General features: G+C 36.1%; 2 protein-coding genes across 3 annotated transcripts; both read left to right on the top strand.

The window, feature by feature from the left end:
• Positions 1-95: 95 nt before the first annotated feature.
• LOC114464893 (sodium/potassium/calcium exchanger 1-like) lies at positions 96-6,867 on the top strand. Of its 2 annotated transcripts, none has more exons than XM_028449545.1 (6): positions 96-248; positions 1,463-2,363; positions 3,570-3,818; positions 3,899-3,988; positions 5,926-6,086; positions 6,177-6,867. In XM_028449545.1, exons 2-6 carry the CDS (start codon positions 1,464-1,466, stop codon positions 6,430-6,432), a joined length of 1,656 nt encoding a protein of 551 aa, XP_028305346.1. In that variant the 5' UTR covers positions 96-248; position 1,463; the 3' UTR covers positions 6,433-6,867. The 2 variants fall into 2 exon arrangements, with proteins under 2 accessions (XP_028305346.1, XP_028305345.1); XM_028449544.1 differs by having other exon boundaries at positions 1,367-2,363.
• Positions 6,868-9,176: 2,309 nt separating this feature from the next.
• LOC114464892 (sodium/potassium/calcium exchanger 1-like) lies at positions 9,177-18,691 on the top strand. Its single transcript, XM_028449543.1, has 9 exons — positions 9,177-10,309; positions 11,800-11,859; positions 13,324-13,432; positions 14,285-14,359; positions 16,018-16,091; positions 16,239-16,469; positions 16,551-16,640; positions 17,632-17,798; positions 18,442-18,691. The coding sequence occupies exons 1-9, from the start codon at positions 9,296-9,298 to the stop codon at positions 18,689-18,691; spliced, it is 2,070 nt and encodes a 689-aa protein (XP_028305344.1). The 5' UTR covers positions 9,177-9,295.
• The last annotated feature ends 348 nt before the right edge of the window (positions 18,692-19,039 follow it).

The following is a 19,039-nucleotide window of genomic DNA, read 5'->3' as shown; positions in this document are numbered from 1 at the left end:
TAAAAGGTTTTTTTTATTTTTATTTTTTTAAACCAGTCTTTTCTTTAGATGTATATTACTTACAGTATTTAACCCTTTAATGGGCGGTTCTTGCGTCGGAAGCAGAGAAACACATAGTCCAAGTAGCGCTAACACTAAATCAATATATTATATATCAATTTATATACAATGTTTATGTTTTTTCCAGATTGTGGATTTTAATAATCTGTGTCGTATTTCAACGCTGAAAAAGAAAAGCACATTTCAAGGTAGGATAACAATAACATCTGCTGTTATGAGTGTAGGTTTAAAACGTCTGTCAAGCTTTGTTATTAACTTTTAACATTCATTAGAGACAATTATTTCCTTTGGGTGCAATGTTTGGTAATTATAGCGGTAATTTGTATGTTTAACTTTTTCACTGAGTTACGTTAAATGAGGAAAAAGTAGCGGATTAAGAGCTGCGTGGGCAGGGACCGTCAACAAAGTGCAACACTGAAAGGAGATTTTCATCAACAAAATCAATAACTTTCCTGTCCTGTGATGTGTCGCTCTGGAAATCGTGTGAAACAGCTTTCTGGAATATAATTATTTATAAATAGCCGTCATTACTGTAATTCATTAGCAATAACTTCTTAAACATTAACTTGAACACAACAGTCTTTATTAAGTCTCCTATAAATATTACACCACCAAATCAGAATCATTAAACACGAGACGTGATATTGAACTGTCCTTTGTGCCAAAAGATGTTAGTTGCATGAGCGGATGTTTTGGCCTTTTAAACACTAGACACCCTCATCAAAGGTGGCCAGCTACAGGGCGATCAAGCCTGATGTTCAATATTGTTTTATAAAGTTTGCAAATAGCCTTAACTGTTATTTACAAGTACAAACTTTATTTCAAAAATCAGTAAAATTGTTTTTCCCTTATTGTTTTTTTAAATTAATATCTCTGATGATGTAGTAGTTGGAGAGGGACTTAATAAAGGCCATCGTTGTTTTCAAGGTACTAGGGTGATTTTTGAAGACGTTACTGCTAATGGGTTGATTGGATTATTGATGATATTGATGCAAAATATTAATAATTTGTGAATATCTTTCCACCTTAACATAACTATTCCAGTGATGATGTTTCACTCTTTTGTTGAACAACGCAATAAATCAGGGATATCAAACTCATCTGAGTTCAGGAGCCGCAATTGACCCAGTTTGATCTTTCAGTAAGCCTGACCAGCAAAAAGCACAAATTAGAAAATGTGATGCTCTCTTTTTGCACGTTCGCGTGTAAGAAATATTGTGGGTCACTCATAATATCCTCGTGTTGATGTTTTTGATGTTGTCATCGATATTTCAATGCAACTCAAATGTTTTCTCATTTTCCGTAGGTGCTTCCATCAAGCAAAGGATATTGGATAAAGAGTCTTTAGTTTCTCTACCTCTGATCCTTTTGAACTCATCCTTTAACTCTGTTTTCTAATAAGGATGAAAGGTACAACAACAAAGGGACGCCAGCCGACCCAAGTGCCACTTTTCCTCTGTGTGGTTTTCATCTCTACGTTCTGCCAGATGACTTTCAGTACAAAACTGAACCAGACTTTTCCAACTCCTTTTGCTGAAGAAAGTTCAACTCAACTGGTTGAAAATATAACAAGAACACACAAACTAAAGTCTGAAAATCATTCCACATCCAAGATACGTTGGGTACAAAATTCAGACACAACATCAAATACTGAAATATCTGAAACAGCCAAACCTACTGCAGTCCATGTGACTTTTTTTCTTCAAGCTACAGCCACAGAAGCTCCACAGGAAAACTTCCCTCTGGATCTTTTACCAGTGGATGACCTCAGGAAAGGCTGGGTGATCCTTCACATGATTGGGTTGATATACATGTTTGCATCCCTTGTGTTTGTATGCGATAAGTTCTTCATACCTGCGGTGGGAGTAACTGCAGAAACGTTGCGCCTCTCTGACGATGTAGCAGGAGCATCTGTCATGGCGGCTGGAAGATCCTCCCCCAAACTCCTTGCCATCATAATTGGCCTTTTTCTCACCCACAGTAACGTCAGATTCGGCTCAGTTGTGGGTCCAGCCCTGTACAACGTTGTGTTTGTGCCTGGAGTTTGTGCTTTGTTGGCTCGTGATGTCGTTTCTTTGTCCCAGTGGCCTCTCTACAGAGACGTCTCCTTCTACCTGCTTGGCTTCATCTTGCTTATTGTGTTTTTCTTGGATGGCGTCATCCATTGGGGCGAGAGCATTGTACTTGTGAGTGTTTACACACTCTACGTGCTTTTCATGAAGTTTAACACCCAGATTGAACATGGAATAAAGATCCACATGGGGAGAAGATGGAGAACAATCCCTGGGAACAAACATGAAAAGGCAAGTACTGTTTTTTATTGTCTGATACAACTTATAAAAGGCTTTTCTTCTATTTCTGCTTAAAGCTGTTAAGGATCATAAACTCATATAAATACATACAGTATACATAATGTAGTCCTCGTAGATCAATAAATCAAACGTATTTACTCACAAACAAATGTTGAAGGTTGAATTACCGCTCGCAAGATTGTTTTTTGACTCCATCACAAACTTCTGGTTTGTTGACAAATGATCACATGACTTGAACTTCAGAAAAGTTCCCGCGCATTGCATTGTGGGATTGGGAATCCTGTAGAACAGGGGTGTCAAACTCATTTTAGTTCAGGGGCCAAATACAGACCAGTTCAATCTCAAGTAGGTCGCAGGTGTTAGGCAGAAAAATGAACAATTTCCACAAACTTTGCACTTCCAGCAATAAATCAGACAAAGTATGGAAGACATCAGTCATATCTAAACAATACGTGGCAGATCTTTAAATGTCCTTTGATGTATTTCTTTTTTGAACACTTTTTTTTTAGTTTGGGGAGATTTTGTGGAATAATTTTAGAAAAATTGAAAAATTTCTTTCAACAACAATGTACAACTGAATTATTTGGTATAATACACACAATTATTTATGTTTTCTCTGTCATTTTCACTTTTTCCAGAGGGTCAAATTGGATGCTCTGAAGGGCCGGATTTGGCCCCTGGGACTTGAGTTTGACACATGTTCGGTAGAAAAATGCAAGGACACGTCAAAGCAGAAACGTTTCTTTGGAAGTGTTTTTTAAAATGTATATTCTTATCTTATTTTATTCTTATTATGCATATGATTCTGTATTCTTGTGTTTCTTTGTTAGACATTGTCATTTGCTTGATGCCATTTTTGTCTTGTGTTGTTTATGTTGTTTCCTGTGCGATGACGTCACTACGCAAGACATTGAATTTTGTCCGTATTCGGGCGTTTCCATGGAAAGCCACAATATCTACATCCGCCATTGTTTTGGCACAACTTTTATTCAATGAAAACACGAGAAAACACCAACTCCATCATCCATATCTCACCTACACCTTGTATTAACTCGAATGAACCTGCTCACTCACTGCTCTGAGGAACATATAGTCCTTAATAAAACCTTGATCCTTTCAGTTTAAGGTGACACTTCTAACTTTTTGCCACGAACATTTTGACCAAATGAAACTGATTGTTGATAAAACACTGTTTAGGAGGACAGCCCAGCCTGTCAGGATGGTTTAAGCTTGTCAGACTGCACTGGCACTGATGAAACCGACGAGAAAGCCAGAGGGAACTCCTGTAAATATGAAAATGATGAGAGTCGAGTGGAAGAAACCAACAAAGAAGAAAAGCCAGTGTCTTTAAAGTGGCCGAATACAGGAAGGAAGCAGATCATCTACGTCCTCCTGCTGCCCATCGTCCTCCCTCTGTGGCTCACACTCCCTGATGTTAGAAACGAGGTGACGCATCATTTATCTGTGAAGCATCAACCACTCTTTGGATCTTTTAATCGTTTGTGTTCCTCTTTTTTTTTTAACAGAAGAACAGAAAATTCTTCATTCTCACATTTGTGGGATCTTCTGTGTGGATTGCAGTCTTTCTCTATCTTATTGTGTGGTGGGGCCATCAGGTTAGTGACTTAGTTATAGTTCTTTATCAGTGACATTTTCTTTGCTCTTACATTGCATACAATTTTGGCTGTTCAGTTTTTTTTTTTGTTTTTTTTTTTCTGTTGCAATGGCTGATTTTTTTAAAATCCATTTTTACCATCTAAAGCCTGAATCATTAAATAATTTAACGAAAAAATCCAATGTTTTAAAACTGGAGCCTTTATTTGTCCCTTTGAACAACCAAAAAATAAAAAAATATCAACCAAAAAATTCAAATATCAATTTTTATTTATGAGTTTTCATTTGTATCATATTCGATACTTCCAGTCTCAATGCTCAAATATTGTTTTTTTTTTTCTTTTACCAACAAATACATAATAAATAACCAACATGTCAACAAATTGGCAATTCCATACATACATTAAAAAATGTTTTTAATGCTATTTTCATGCATTAATAATGACATATTGACCAATGGAACTGGCACGGTGAAGTCTATAACACATTTCACAAATTTTTCCTCATTTTGTGTTTCACAATTTTTCTATTTTGCATAGTAATGAAAACAGTTCCTGACCTTATTCAGATAGAGATGAACTCGACATTTGTCACACTACACATGGGAAAAGTGTCCTGCACAGTGCTTACATCTCTGTCTGTTTCCCATGTTGGTTACCAAATTATGCAATTTAAACATTTATTTAGTTTACTTGAAAAATGAAAAAGACTTTTTTTGTTGGTTGATTATATGTAAAATGCATGAAATGCAATAAAATTATAATTGACTGATTTAAAGTTACATGACCTCGTATCAAAACAGACTTTACTAAAACAGAGATTAAGAAATATAAACTAATATCACACTGCATCGACCCACTAACTCTTCCTATTGATGTTTCAGTAAAAAAAAAAAAATGTTTTTCTTACCTTAATCTTTTTAAAATTGTAGAAGTTCTTCCTCTAAAACCACCTGTGCATCTTTCCTCATAAATAATAATCTTATAGAGTTGCTAAAAGGCCTCTGCTGATCTATTTACTGCCTCATGGTGGAATATCCTTGTGTTGCATGTATATAAAAGTAAGTATAACTACAAATATTGTAGAGAGTTTCAAAACACATGTATCAAATATGATACGTTTGGCGTTAAAGGTTTTAGTAGTTTTTTAGTAGGTGTCTTCTTGCATTGCCTCGGACTTTTGACCCCAAACCTCTCGGCTCGACACACAAAACTCTACTTTTGAATAACAAAAACAACAAATAATGTATTCTGTTTCATCATTTTATCCTATCTAATGTATTGTTTGTCATTTGAGTAAACAAACAAACAAAAACATACATTTCTAAAGTAAAATATTTGAATTTCGAGGACATCATTTACAATTAGGCAAGGAAGATACCTGAAAGCAGGGTTGGGGTAAAGTACATTTTTGAATTACAATTATATTTTCAATTACAATTCAATTACGATTACAGTACCGACATTTTTTGCAATTAATCACAATTACTGAGCCTGAAATAAATAACCTAATAAAAGTGAACCTTCCTCTTGTGTTTGCTTTCTGTCAGCATCTCTAATGATAACAAATATCTACCATCTCATTTCTTTCCTATCTATTGGAAATAGGCTACATAATGAATGAAAATATAAGTTTTAATATTTTTCAAAATGGTAAACTGTGGGAAAGCTTGATGTGAAACATATTTTAGTTGTTAACTACATACATGTAAAAGGGTTAGTGTTAGAGTTTTGGCCTTAAATGATAATTGACAATTTTTATGGAATTTTCATGGCAATTACAATTATCTAAACTCAATTACAATTTAATTACAATTACGACAGCAAAAGATTTTTCAAATTACAATTATAACTATGCCGTAATTGTAATTATTTATCAATTACGCGATTACAACTGTAATTGACCCCAAACCTTTGCAAATGTTGGTGTTTTTCTGCAGGTGGGAGACATTGTTGGGATTCCAGAGCCCATCATGGCCCTACTGGTGGCAGGAGCCGCCAACGCTGATCTGATTACCAGTGTGATTGTGGCTCGTAAAGGCCTGGGGAACATGGCTGTGTCCAGCTGTATAGGCAGCAACATATTGGACATCACCATCTAGTGAGTTTACATGAATGTCTGAGTTTGATGGAACACAGCTGTTTGTGTCCCGTTATTGAGCATTTGTGTCTCTGTCACTTTACTCCAAAGTCTACCAGTGTCATGGTTTCTCTACTCATCCATCCACGGCTCGGCTTCGGTGGATGTCGACAGTAGTGGGATCATCTGTGCTAGCACGTTGCTCCTCTTCATGCTCCTCTCCACCATCATCTCCATTGCAGCCTGTAGGTGGAAGATGAATAAAGTCCTGGGTTGTGTTTTGGTTCTGTTATATTTCATCTTCGTGGTCATTAGCATCATGCTGCAGTATGGCTTTATCATCTGCCCCGTGAGTGATGGAAAATGACCTAAAATGCTTCTGGATAAGGACTGAAAACAGTGGATTTTAAATATTCTACATTTGATATCATTTGATTCAATAAATGTCAGTGATATATTTTAGTTTATTTAGGATTTTTTGCAAGTTTGAAGAGAGTCAAATTGACAAGAATATCTGTACTTTCACTATACAGACACTCCTTGCCAAAGCCTACTCTAATACAAGTAAAATATATTACTTAAGTGAAAGTATTGAAGTAATTGCAATAAAAAAATACTTAAGTATTGAAAGTATTTTAAAACCTTAAACAAAATCATCATAAGTGCAAAAAAAACACTGATGCACAATTGGTCACATAATTATACAACTGAATAACACTGTCTAGTGTTTCATTACTGGCCAAAATAATTTAGGTAATATATATATATATATATATTTTTTTTTTTTTTTAAATCACATCAAATCAACCAAATTATTAAAAAATGATCTGCGTTTTATCTTTATTTACAGTCTTTTTCCATTTTTTACACCTTTAAAATGTTTAACATATTTTGTGAATTTGCTTTCGTCTCTGCCAGAAAAATAATAAATCTCATCAGGCCCCAAAACAGCCCATTTTTAGAACTGCTCAGAAAGTCACTTTTCAAAGAGCTAAAACTCTGGAAAACAGGCAAGTTTGGGAAAATAAACCTCAAATAGTATGTTGTTAGGGTTCTCAGAACAAATGGAGATGAGTGCAAAATTAGCATAATACCGCATCTTTAATCAGGTGATTTACTTTAAACCAGTTAATAATTTTGAAGCTGTGAAATATTAAGCATTAAGTTGTCATTTATATTCTGTTTTACTGTGACCTTAGGGCTGCAGATGGAAATGATTAGTGCATGCACGCTTCAAATAAATAGAATAAAATGACATTTTTGAGCTGCTTGGTTACGTATAAATCATATAGCAATTATTTTTCTCAACTTAAAGACTTGATCTTGAATCCACCTGTTCAGTGTGTGTGTGTGTGTGTTTCATGTATTCAGTTCTCCTCTTGGTGTTTTTACACTGAAAGCTAACGTTAGAATGCTTGTCTGAATGCTTGTGCTCAGCTTTTATTTGTCATCGAGGACCTGCAGGGATCTTATCTCAGCTTATCTCAGCTTACTCTGAATATAAGCAGGAGTACACTGGTGAGTCATTTCATTATACACATGCCTTATTTCACTTTACTTAAACAAAAAGAAGAACAAAAGAGCTTTACTGACACTAAGCACAGAACAGAGGTAATGCAGCTTTTGTATTTTTCGGTTCTCCCTCATCCTGGTCATGTGAAAAGGTCTGTTGAATGGAATAAAAACATCTGTAAGTAAAGCCTAGTGACCTTCACTTATGTAGATTCACTGAAGCTCTCACGTCATGTTTCCTCAAACCATCTAATGCTCTGAACACTATTATCACGAATGAAATAAATATCACCAACATGGATGCTCACAGTGAGAGTGATAATATGCACGTAATCCTCTTAAAGACTCCAGGTATTAAGTATTACGTTGATCCATTGTAAAGTCTTGTGTCCTGTCCGACAAAACCTTTATGTAACTGTCAAATATTTTAAACACCCAACTGGAATTTTATTTTGCAGATTTTGCAAAAGATAAACTTCACAGTGAGTATATTTTCTAATATGTATTTATGTTTGTTCTTAATAAGTATGAGTGAAATGGTCATACTCTGGTAGTATTCTGCATGCATGTATTGCCTTTGTGGTGTCTTATTGCTTATTTTGATGTTTACTTCAGTCATTCTCACTAAAAGCTTAATGCAAAAATAACACTGTTAAAAAAATAAATAAAAAAAAACTGTAAAAATGTAATTAATAAAAAGTTCCAGTGCACTCAGTATCACCTAAAAGCCATCTTTCTTTGGAACAAATGAATTGTGCAGTCAAAGTTCTGTAATGTGTTCTTATTATCCACAATCAGGGTTAGGGTCAATTACATTTTCCAGTTACAATTCAATTACGATGAAAGTGACCAGCATTTTTTCCAATTACAATTAATTTACAATTATTTCATATACTGACAATTACGTTCTCAGTTACTGAATTTCAATTACAATTAATCACAATTAAACTGAGTCTGAAATAAATAACCTAATATAAAATTAACCTTCCTCTTGTGTTAGCTTTCTGTTAGCATCGCTTATGATGACAGTGTAAAATACACTCAAAACGAATCTTCTCACCTAGTTTGGTCTAATCAATCAAAATATAGGTTTTAAAATGGGAAGATGTGGGAATGCTTGATATGAAACACATTTTAATAATCGTTATATGTGTGGATCTGTACATAGAACTGTAACATGGTTCCCCAGTTTTGCTTTAAATTATTATTGACATTTTCTATAGAATTTTCATAGCAATAAATTAAAATTAAAAAGTCAATTATCTAAACTCAATTATAATTTAATTATGATCACGACAGCAACAGATTTTTGATATTACAAATATAATTACGCCATAGTTGTGATTAATGATCAATTTCGCGATTACAATTATAATTGACCTCAACCCTGTCCACAATTCTAGAATTCAGCTTTGAGGACTACTCGTAATATTACTTTATTGGTCAAAACAAACCACTTTGTTCAGTAACTATAGAAACCTCTTGAAACAGAACCTGTTTTTAGGACATGTGTAATCCACTGTGTTCACATATTAAAACTTATTGTCTTGTCATTCCCTCATGCTTCTGTCCATTTTATATTTGGTTGATTCTCTAAAGATGTGACACCACTGAAGCTTTGAATCTGCTCTCCCTACGGTCTGAACGCTGGACTCTACCAAAGCACATTAATGCAGCTTATTTCCACTTAGCCAGCGGCAACAAGACTCTGGGATAAAATGCCTTATCCAAGAAGGAAGCGACTGCAGCTGAGCCGGATCCTGTTCTTTGTCTCTGGAGTGATGCTCTGCACCTTCTACCAACTAACCATCAGTGCCAGACTCCAGGAGCCTTTACTGTTACCACAGATAGGAGAGGATTTGGAAGAAGGCTCTACATATGAAGTTGAGGAAAGGTTTCAGGAACCTGTCACTGCATCTCCGGCACCAGAGCGTCTAGATCCAACAACAGCAGAAGTCCATGTGGAAAACCAAACAAATCCATTGTCAGGACACAAAACAATTGCTTTTACTGAGACTCCCTCCCCACCATTAAAAAACCGAACTAAATTTCATTGCATTTTTGTGGCCCCTGAAGCTCCATCAGTGACTCCAGCTCCTCCTTTAGCGTCCCCACCTTCACCCCCTCCTGGAAATGCTCCTCATGAAAAGGGAGATTACCCCAGGGACATCTTTTCCGTGGAGGACCGCAGGCAGGGATGGGTGATACTCCACATCGTTGGGATGGTGTACATGTTTGTGTCCCTTGCTATTGTGTGTGATGAGTTTTTCGTTCCTGCTCTTGGAGTAATCACAGATAAACTGTCCATCTCTGATGACGTGGCAGGAGCTACCTTCATGGCTGCAGGAGGTTCAGCCCCAGAGCTTTTCACGTCCTTCATCGGAGTCTTCATAGCTCACAGTAACGTGGGCATCGGCACAATCGTCGGCTCGGCTGTGTTCAATATTTTGTTTGTCATTGGGATGTGCGCAATATTTTCCAGAGAAATTCTGTGTCTGACTTGGTGGCCACTTTTTAGAGACGTTTCCTTCTACATAATTGACCTGATCTTATTGATTATCTTCTTCCTGGACAACATGATCATGTGGTGGGAGAGCATGATGCTGGTGGGCGGCTACACAGCTTATGTCGTTTTCATGAAGTTTAATGTGCAGTTAGAACACGCATTCAAGACCCAGCTCTACAAACACAAGAGCATTGTGAAAATTATTGCTGTGGAAGAACCTGATGAGGTAAGAAGGCCAATCTCAGATAAAAGCCCCTTTTAGAAGATCCTTTGTCCTTAAAATACTATAACATCTGCCTATCACTAGAGGGTTTTCACAGTGCGTCATCAAACCGGAAGTCGCCTTATTAGAGGTACTCAGCAGGTACACAAAGCAGATCCCAAACGTTGAATGAAAGGAAATGGTGAATTATTGCCATGTTTTTGGCTGTACCAATCGGTCAGACCTATGAGGTCTATGAGGCAAAAATCTGGACAATATCCAAATTTGTTTGGCTCATTTCTTGTCAGGTAAGTGAATTGTTGTCTTAACTAAAATTCTAGCCTGATAATATAAATCATATCAAGCTACTGCATGTTGCATTAATCACTTAATATAATCACATTTAATAGCCTGCTACAGTAGCAACACAGTTGTTAAAATGTAGAGCTAAAATGTGCTGTATGTATCGTGTTCCAGGTAAAAAGTCTGATCTTTATCAAAAGGATGACCCAGATTGGGTTACGGTTAAAACCTTATCAGGATACGCAATAGACTGAAGACTCTCTGGGTCGTCATTGATCCAAGACGAGGGAGCCGACTCGTATGAATCTGCACCACCAATAAACCCTAACTTTTCCAATTATTGTGCCCTTTCCTGCAGACCAAGTCCTTCCCTGTATGCTTTTGATTCTGTAACGCATTTTCTGTGGTTTCAGACATTTATCCATCGCAGTGTTTACCTCTGAGTGCCTCCAATATGGCCGCGCATCCGGGTTCCTGCCCAGAACGTGACATATAGAAAAAAACCCTCTATACAGTACATACCTCACATAAATATTTTGTATACAAACATTTTCTTTAATTTTGATATATCATAATCTTTTTTATAGTAATGAATTAAATTAAATTAAATTCCCTGACCTAAACAGTCAAAATTGCTTTTGTCTTCATCACCATTTCCTCTTTAATTACATTTTAAAGCATGATGAACATATGTACAGTAATACTAGTATAAAAACTATTTCCCACATTGAACTTAACATTTTAATGACATGTTTAAAGATGGTTTTGTTTGATTTTTTTTCTCTCACCATAAGTATAGAGGTAGATGTCTTTATCATTCAATCAAAAAATAGCCTTTTCAATCAAAAATAAATATTTTCAATCAAAGAAAAAAAGTGTTGAAATTAAAAAAAAATAAATATTTGATACCCAAATGAAAGCATTTAAACACTTTTTTTTTCTTTGATTGAAAATGTTTTTTTTTATTATTAAAAAGTTTTTCTTTCAATGAAGTCATCTTTTTGTGCCATATTATGGGTAGTACATTTGTGTCTTTATTATTCAATCAAAAAATAAAACATTTCAATCAAAGAAAATATAAATATATTTTTAATAGCATAACCCCATTACTTTGCATGTACATCAATAATGACCCTAACCCATGTTAAAGCAAAATCAAGTAAAAGTAACTTTGGTTAACTTGGCAAAGATTTAATGTGTTTTTTTCCCAGACTAATGAAAATGATGAAGATGGTTCTCCACATGCTCCAGAGGACAAGAACCGATTAAAGGTAAAAAAAGAACTGACTAAACATAACATAACAAAACAAAGCACAACATATTTTGAACATTTACTTCTTTAAAATCCATGTTTTTACATTTTTCATTCAGTAAATGATGCTCGTGTTGCATTACGTAATCAGACTCAGCGTCTACAGTGAGGTGTCTGTCTTCACCAGAGGTGTAAAGAGTAATTAGATGATGTTCTACTAAAGAAGAAGTACTGTTACTTGGGTTCAAGAACAACTAAGTCATTCATAAAATACTCAAGTACAAGTAAAAAGTAGCTCAATTAAATAGTAATCAGAGTAAAAGTTACTAGTTACTTTCACCCTCCATGTTTAATTTTGGTAATAAATCTATCCACGGTTTCCTTGCATACAGTAAACATCTCATGTAGAAACTTAAAAAGGAAAAGATCAGAACAACCGGAACTTAATTTAGTTTCCACAAAGGCAATTAGTTTTTAAATAAAATATACCAATAAATTAAATTCGAATTAAAAAGATTCTCCGGCTCTAAGTACACCTACATTTATGAACTCTAAAACTGAGAAAATAACCTCCATTCAATAATGTTGGCAGTGGCTATCCGTACGGTTGCCGTATCAATATACCGTCATTCTATCGGTACGCAGCGCCCCTATTTGGCCAGTGTAGGTCACAGTGTAGGTCAGTCATTGGCCAGTTTAGGTCGTGTGACTAAAACTAAACTTCGCCATAAACCTAAGCCTAACCCTAACAATTGTTGCAATATTGGGTTATAAATTAACCCTAGCCCTAAATCTAATCTTAAAAATTGTTGCGATATTAGGCATCATGACATTCTATCCGTACGCAGCTCCCCTATTTGGCCAGTTTAGGTCGTGTGACTAAAACTAAACCTTGCCCTAAACCTAAGATGCTACATACTTGTACTTCGGTAACCGTACCAATAGCACCGGGGGTTGTCCGTACGGCAACTGTAAAGATTAAATTGGGGCTTTTGCCTTTAATTGGCCATGTAATGTTATTACATTAATGGAATTTGTCCTCTGCATCCCTGAGGATGGGTTATTTTGCGGCGCCTGGGGAGCAGTTCGGGGTTAAGGGACTTGCTCATCCCACAAGCCCAGCGTCCTTAACCACTAGGCCACCACTCCCAACAAATAGACACTTTCAATAATGTTTTGGCGCTGAGATCTGATTGGTCGGTTATGACGTGATGCCTTTGTTTGTCTGCTCATTTCAGTTTTTGTACTTTCACAATGTATGTTGATCATTTTAAAACAAAAAATATAATTCATTCAGTAACGGTTGGGTGTAGAAATGTAACACACTACTTTTTAAAAAAAAAAATGTATTTAAGTACAAGTAAAACAACTGATCCTCAAAAAAGTTCAAGTACTCATAAAAACAACTCAATTACAGTAACGTGAGTACTTGTAATCCATTACTTTCACCTCTGGTCCTCACCTCAGTCATCTCTTTCTCTAGTTAAAACCGTCCCTCCAGCGAGGAGGAAGCTCCGCCTCTTTACACAACAGCACCATGAGGAACACCATCTTCCAACTCATGATTCACACCCTAGACCCTCTAGGAGAAGGTGAGTATCACTATCACATCCCTGTGAGGATGTCAAGCTCTGATTAAAGTTAAAAACGGTTTTTATCAGGATTAATACGGATTCAACTTAAAGCGTTTAATTATGAAAGCGGCGCTAAGTGCAGATTTAACTAAGCAGATAAATGCTTCTCTTTCTTTATTCGGGAACAGACTTGGGGTCAATTACAATTACATTTTAAATTACCCATTTTTAATTAGAATTCAATTACAATTGCAGTTACCAGCATTTTTTACAATTACAATTAAATTAAAATTACAAAGTTAAATTACAATTAGATAATTAAATTAAACAATTACTGAGCCTGAAATAAACAGCTTAATAAAGGTTTTTTTCTGTGAGCATCTCTAATGATAACAGGTCCTAAATCAGCTGTAAAACGCACTAATAACAAATATCTATCATCTCATTTCTTTCCTATCTATTGTTTACCTTGTTAGGCTTCCTAATCAATGAAAATGTAGGTTTTAATATTTTTTTAAATGGTAAAATGTGGTAAAGCTTGATGTGAAACATATTTTAATAATTAACTACAAATGTGTAGAACTGTACATAGAACTGTAACATGTTTCCCCAGTTTTGCGTTAAATTATAATTGATAATTTTTCATAGAATTTTCATGGCGATTACAAATTACAAAGTCAATTATTTAAACTCACTTAATAATTGAATTACGATTACTACAGCAACATGCATTCAGCATATTCCTTTGAACATCTTGCTGTTTTCGAGTTACTGAAAAATCACGTCTGAATGATGTTTTTTTGTAATGCTTGTTGCATTTATTCATGTTTATCAAGTATTAACAGTTTCTGCTTGTTTGACTCATTGTAGGAAAATTTAGAGAAAAGGCTGAAACTCTGAATTGTGTGGCCAGACGAAAGGCAGAGAGCAAACTTCATGACAAAGGTAAGATAAGGTGTAAGAAGTGATGGTTAATCACTTCCCTGGTGATGTTTATTTTCCAAACAGTAACTGAGGCTAACAGGTAGCACTTTTAGTGATTAATGTTGATTCATACAAAAATGATGCTGGGAAAAATTGTAATTCAAAAATCCATTTGATTTCTACCAAAGAAAGATTACAATAAAGCAAAGTGTGATACAAGGACTGAATGATGCATAATTTAACATATTTAACAAATATAGGCAGTGATTAATCTAATAAACACACAGTGCAGGGTAAAGATAGAGTCCAATGTGTGATTTGCTAGTTTGTGTTTGAATCCCATCACAATCACAGCAGGATGACAAACACAATCACAGCTTTCCTTATTTAATTGTTTGTTTTTATGACTCACTCCAGTACAAATGGAAAAAAATGAATAAAAAAGGATTGTAATGTATAATCAGAATGCTGACTGGGAACAGCCACTTAGCTGTCATATACACTATATTTCGTCTTTATTCTAGAAATTTTGACTTTAATCTCAACATTATATTTCAACATTATTCTCGAAATTTCTAATTCATTCTCGAAATTTAGACTTGATTCTCGAAATTTAGACTTGATTCTCGAAATTTAGACTTGATTCTCGAAATTTAGACTTGATTCTCAAAATTTAGACTTTATTGAATTTATTTCCATCTAAATTTGCACTAATCCTCTTCCGTAGTTCAGCCAACTTATGAAATGTATGTTTAAAACAGCAACACTGCAGATAAACACTGAACAATTCATGGAGAAATGGTCTTCATTTCTCACATATGTTTCAAATGGATGAATGCTCTTGCATAACAAATACAAAACAGTATATGAAGGAGTTAGTGTAAAGCAGTTCTCAAACTTGTTTGGTTCAAGAACCCCATTTTTCTTATTTCTAAATCCATGTCCCCCCTTTGTCCGACTAGAACATTTTGCTTAGAAAACTATTTAAAAACACCTATAGATCATAATGATAAAATGAACAAGTGATAAAACACATTTTAAAGGATCTAATTTTGTAAATAAGTGGAAATAAAAAGTATTCAGTGCAGTGGTTTCCAACCTTTTTTGGATCGTGACTTCATTTTGATATCGAGAATTTCTGGCGAATCCAAAGACTTTTTTTTTTTGTCCTAGAATTAGTTTTTGATCAAAGTGAAAGTACAGAAATACAGTTATTAAATATTGTATGTTGTTTTCAATAAAAAAGAAAGAATAATAATTACAAAATTTCAAAAACATTTTTACATTTTTCAGACATTTTAGGCAACCGCATTTCAACTCCAGGCGACCCCACATGGGGTCCCTACCCCCCAAGGTTGAAAAACCCTGATTTATTGTCTCCTGAATAGATGTATTTGTATAGTTTGTATCATTTCTGGTCATATCACGCCTGGGATGGGACCAAGACTGACATTTCATTTGTTAATTTTCCTCTAAAGTACCCCCTGTAATGCCATTGCGTACCCCTAGGGGTACATGTACCCCCATTTGAGAAACACTGGTGTAAAGTATCCATTTACAGACAATGAGGTAACTCGTGTGGAGACAGTACAAATGATGTAAGTCCATCAATGCACTGACTGTGTTTCCCACAGTGCAACATGATATAAATAACAACATAATTTGTATTTCTTTGGCAGATGGTGGAAGGAATTCTGAGAAGAATGAAGAACCAGAGGACATCTCGACTGCGGATCAGCCAGAAGACAAGAAGGTACCGGTACTCTCCAACTACATCAAAAAGCCCAGAAGTCATTCTTTGATACCTGTTTATGTAAGAACCAGGAAGGACACGTTTACAAACCGCTGGAGCTTATTTTGAGTTGTCATCAGAGGTTTTTGTTCAATAAAATGTTTTTAGGATGATCTACCAGCAGATCAGGATGAGGATGGAGACTCTGAGGACTCTGAGGATGACAGTGACGATGGCAGTGATGAATCGAGTGAAGATGAGGACAGTGAAGATGATGAAATAGAGGACAAGCCCCTGTCCTTAGAGTGGCCCGATACGCAACGTAAACAGGCCACGTATTTATTCCTGTTGCCCATCGTCTTTCCTTTGTGGCTCACAGTTCCTGATGTTCGAAACAAGGTGAGACTGACTTTCTAAGATCATCTAGGTCAACAGCCTACACTCATCACTGTTTCTATGTCTTTCATTTTGCTCCAATAGAAATCCAGAAAGTTCTTTGTGTTCACCTTCCTGGGCTCCATTGTGTGGATTGGCATCTTTTCCTACCTGATGGTGTGGTGGGCCCATCAGGTCTGTCCACTGTGTCACTGACATCCATGTGTTTTAACGTATGAGGGTCCTTCTTGATTTCTCCTGGATCTTTGGGGTGATTGTAGTATTGTTTAAAGCAGTGGTTCTCAAACTTTTTTGACTCAAGTACCCCTTTTTTCTTATTTTTTAATCCAAGTCCCCCCTTTGTCCAACTACAACATTTTGCTTAGAAAACTATTTAAAAACAAGTTCTGATGAACTACGGCCAGGCCCGCGGAACATCTCCGCGCCGAATAGCACATACCACGTTCCCGAGAATTCAGTGAAATGACTCGGTTCCACCGGGTAAAACAAATAAAATTGTGCGACGTTAAATTGTAATCTATGTCGAATTGCCTTTGAAACAATACATCACACGACTATGTTCCCATAAATTTAGAAATTACCGGAAAAGGGGGAGCGCCCCCCCCCCCCCCCCCCCCCTTTCAAAAAGGTCTCCAAGAGGCTCTTGACATCTGCTCATAGAATAGCCATGTCAAATTACAGCCAGATTCAACTAGCATTAACGGAGGAGTAGTCATTTGAAAAGTGGGGCCCCAGGGGGCCCCCGTGGCCAATACTGAGTAATGGGCCCCATTAACTTATTGGTATGTGTCAATGATTCGGTACCACCAACTGTCACAGTATTTGACTCACAATTAAATGAGAAAACAACTTTAATGTAAGTTGCCTAAAAAAGGGGGGTGGGCACCCAGGCTTCTAATCGATTTGTGCGAGGCATAATCCTAATCTATGTTGAATTACCTTTGAAATGATATATCACACAACTCTGTTCCCATAAAGTTGGAAATGAATAAATTGGGGGTGGGCCCCTGGGCCCCATTTTAAAAAGGGGCTCTGAATGAGGCTAAAGGAATGTACAGTATATCACTGTAGCAAAACTATTATAAAGTGAATTTTTCATAACGCTGTCCCTTTAAAGAAACTATTTCCATTTCCACGTTGACTGAAACTGGTTTTCTTCTGGTAGGTTGGTGAGACCATCGGCATCTCAGAGGAGATCATGGGTTTGACCATCCTGGCTGCAGGGACCTCCATCCCTGACCTCATCACCAGTGTGATCGTAGCACGTAAAGGCCTGGGGGACATGGCCGTGTCCAGCTCTGTGGGCAGCAACATATTCGACATCACTGTGGGGTGAGGATCTACTTTAAACACTGATAATTAGGGATGTAACGATTCACTCAACTCCCGATACGATTCGATTTACAATACTGGGTTCACGATACGATTCTCTCATGATTTATTTTACAAAATGGGACTGTAGACAAATGATGACTGAAAAATATTCCTTTTTTTTTTTTTTAGGAAAAAACTACAAAATACTGTACTATTTTCCTTTTATTTTCAAAGTCAAAAGAATCCCTTGAACTATTCAAAACAATGCAATTGAACTAAAAATAAATCTTGAATGAAATAAATAAAGGAATAATACAAATGAAGAAGCATATTAATTTAAATTCTGGTTCTATAGTAAACAATGCAAAACTGCATAATAGTTCCTTTTCTTTTTAAAAGTGCAACTGAAAATGTATTTTGTGCCTCAACACTTGGACTTTAGTAGGAGATTCTGCCCGCCACCTAGACTTCTGGACAAGGATAAATAAATAGCGCCCTCTGCTGTTTAAAAAAGTACTGCAATTCAATTTTCACAGTATCGATATGAACCGTGATACCTATGAATCCATTTTTAACTGTCTTACGATTAATCATTACATCCCTACTGATAATTATCATCTAACACGCTCTTCATTTCTTTGCATCTCATTTTTCTGCGTAGTCTTCCAGTCCCGTGGCTCCTGTTCTCGTCCTTCCATGGATTTGCGCCGGTGGCCGTCAGCAGCAACGGCCTGTTCTGTGCCATTGTGCTGCTTTTCCTCATGCTTCTCTTTGTCATCGTCTCCATTGCCTCGTGGAAATGGAGGATGAACAAAATCCTGGGTTTCACCATGTTCCTGCTCTACTTCATCTTCCTGGTGCTTAGCGTCATGCTGGAGGATCGCATCATCATTTGCCCTGTTTCTATTTAGGAGGGATTCTGTGGCAGATCACCTCCGACTGTCTGTGGGTGGGTGGGTCGACGGGTGGGCTTGGAATAAAAATAACTCATAAAGCTGTCGAGTTGTGTTTTCCAACTTCAGTTATTTAAATGGTCTTTAAATTGAAATATACTGTGTGTATTAATTCTACATTAATTCAATAAATAAATAATATATATTTAAAGCTTCAATAAAAAAATGTGATTAATCACAAATAATATTTGAAATAAAACAATTGGAATACAAGGAACTCGTAAAGCTGTAGTGTTTTACAATTTCAGATGATGGTTATTTTTCTGTTTCATGTTGTTCTTTTTAGTCATACTTTGCTCTCTAAAA

The sequence above is a fragment of the Gouania willdenowi genome, chromosome 6 (assembly GCF_900634775.1).
Source record: "Gouania willdenowi chromosome 6, fGouWil2.1, whole genome shotgun sequence".
In the NCBI taxonomy this organism is placed as follows: Eukaryota; Metazoa; Chordata; class Actinopteri; order Blenniiformes; family Gobiesocidae; genus Gouania; species Gouania willdenowi.
This window is presented reverse-complemented; position numbering and strand designations above follow the sequence as displayed.

Excerpts from the sequence above, each read along its gene's own strand:
- LOC114464893 (XM_028449545.1), top strand. The coding sequence starts at position 1,464 with ATGAAAGGTACAACAACAAAGGGACGCCAGCCGACCCAAGTGCCACTT. Across the intron at positions 3,989-5,925 it reads TTGTGTGGTGGGGCCATCAG|GTGGGAGACATTGTTGGGAT; the intron begins GTTAGTGACTTA and ends GTTTTTCTGCAG. Across the intron at positions 6,087-6,176 it reads ATATTGGACATCACCATCTA|TCTACCAGTGTCATGGTTTC; the intron begins GTGAGTTTACAT and ends TTTACTCCAAAG.
- LOC114464892 (XM_028449543.1), top strand. The coding sequence starts at position 9,296 with ATGCCTTATCCAAGAAGGAAGCGACTGCAGCTGAGCCGGATCCTGTTC. Across the intron at positions 11,860-13,323 it reads AGGACAAGAACCGATTAAAG|TTAAAACCGTCCCTCCAGCG; the intron begins GTAAAAAAAGAA and ends CTCTTTCTCTAG. Across the intron at positions 14,360-16,017 it reads GAGCAAACTTCATGACAAAG|ATGGTGGAAGGAATTCTGAG; the intron begins GTAAGATAAGGT and ends TTTCTTTGGCAG.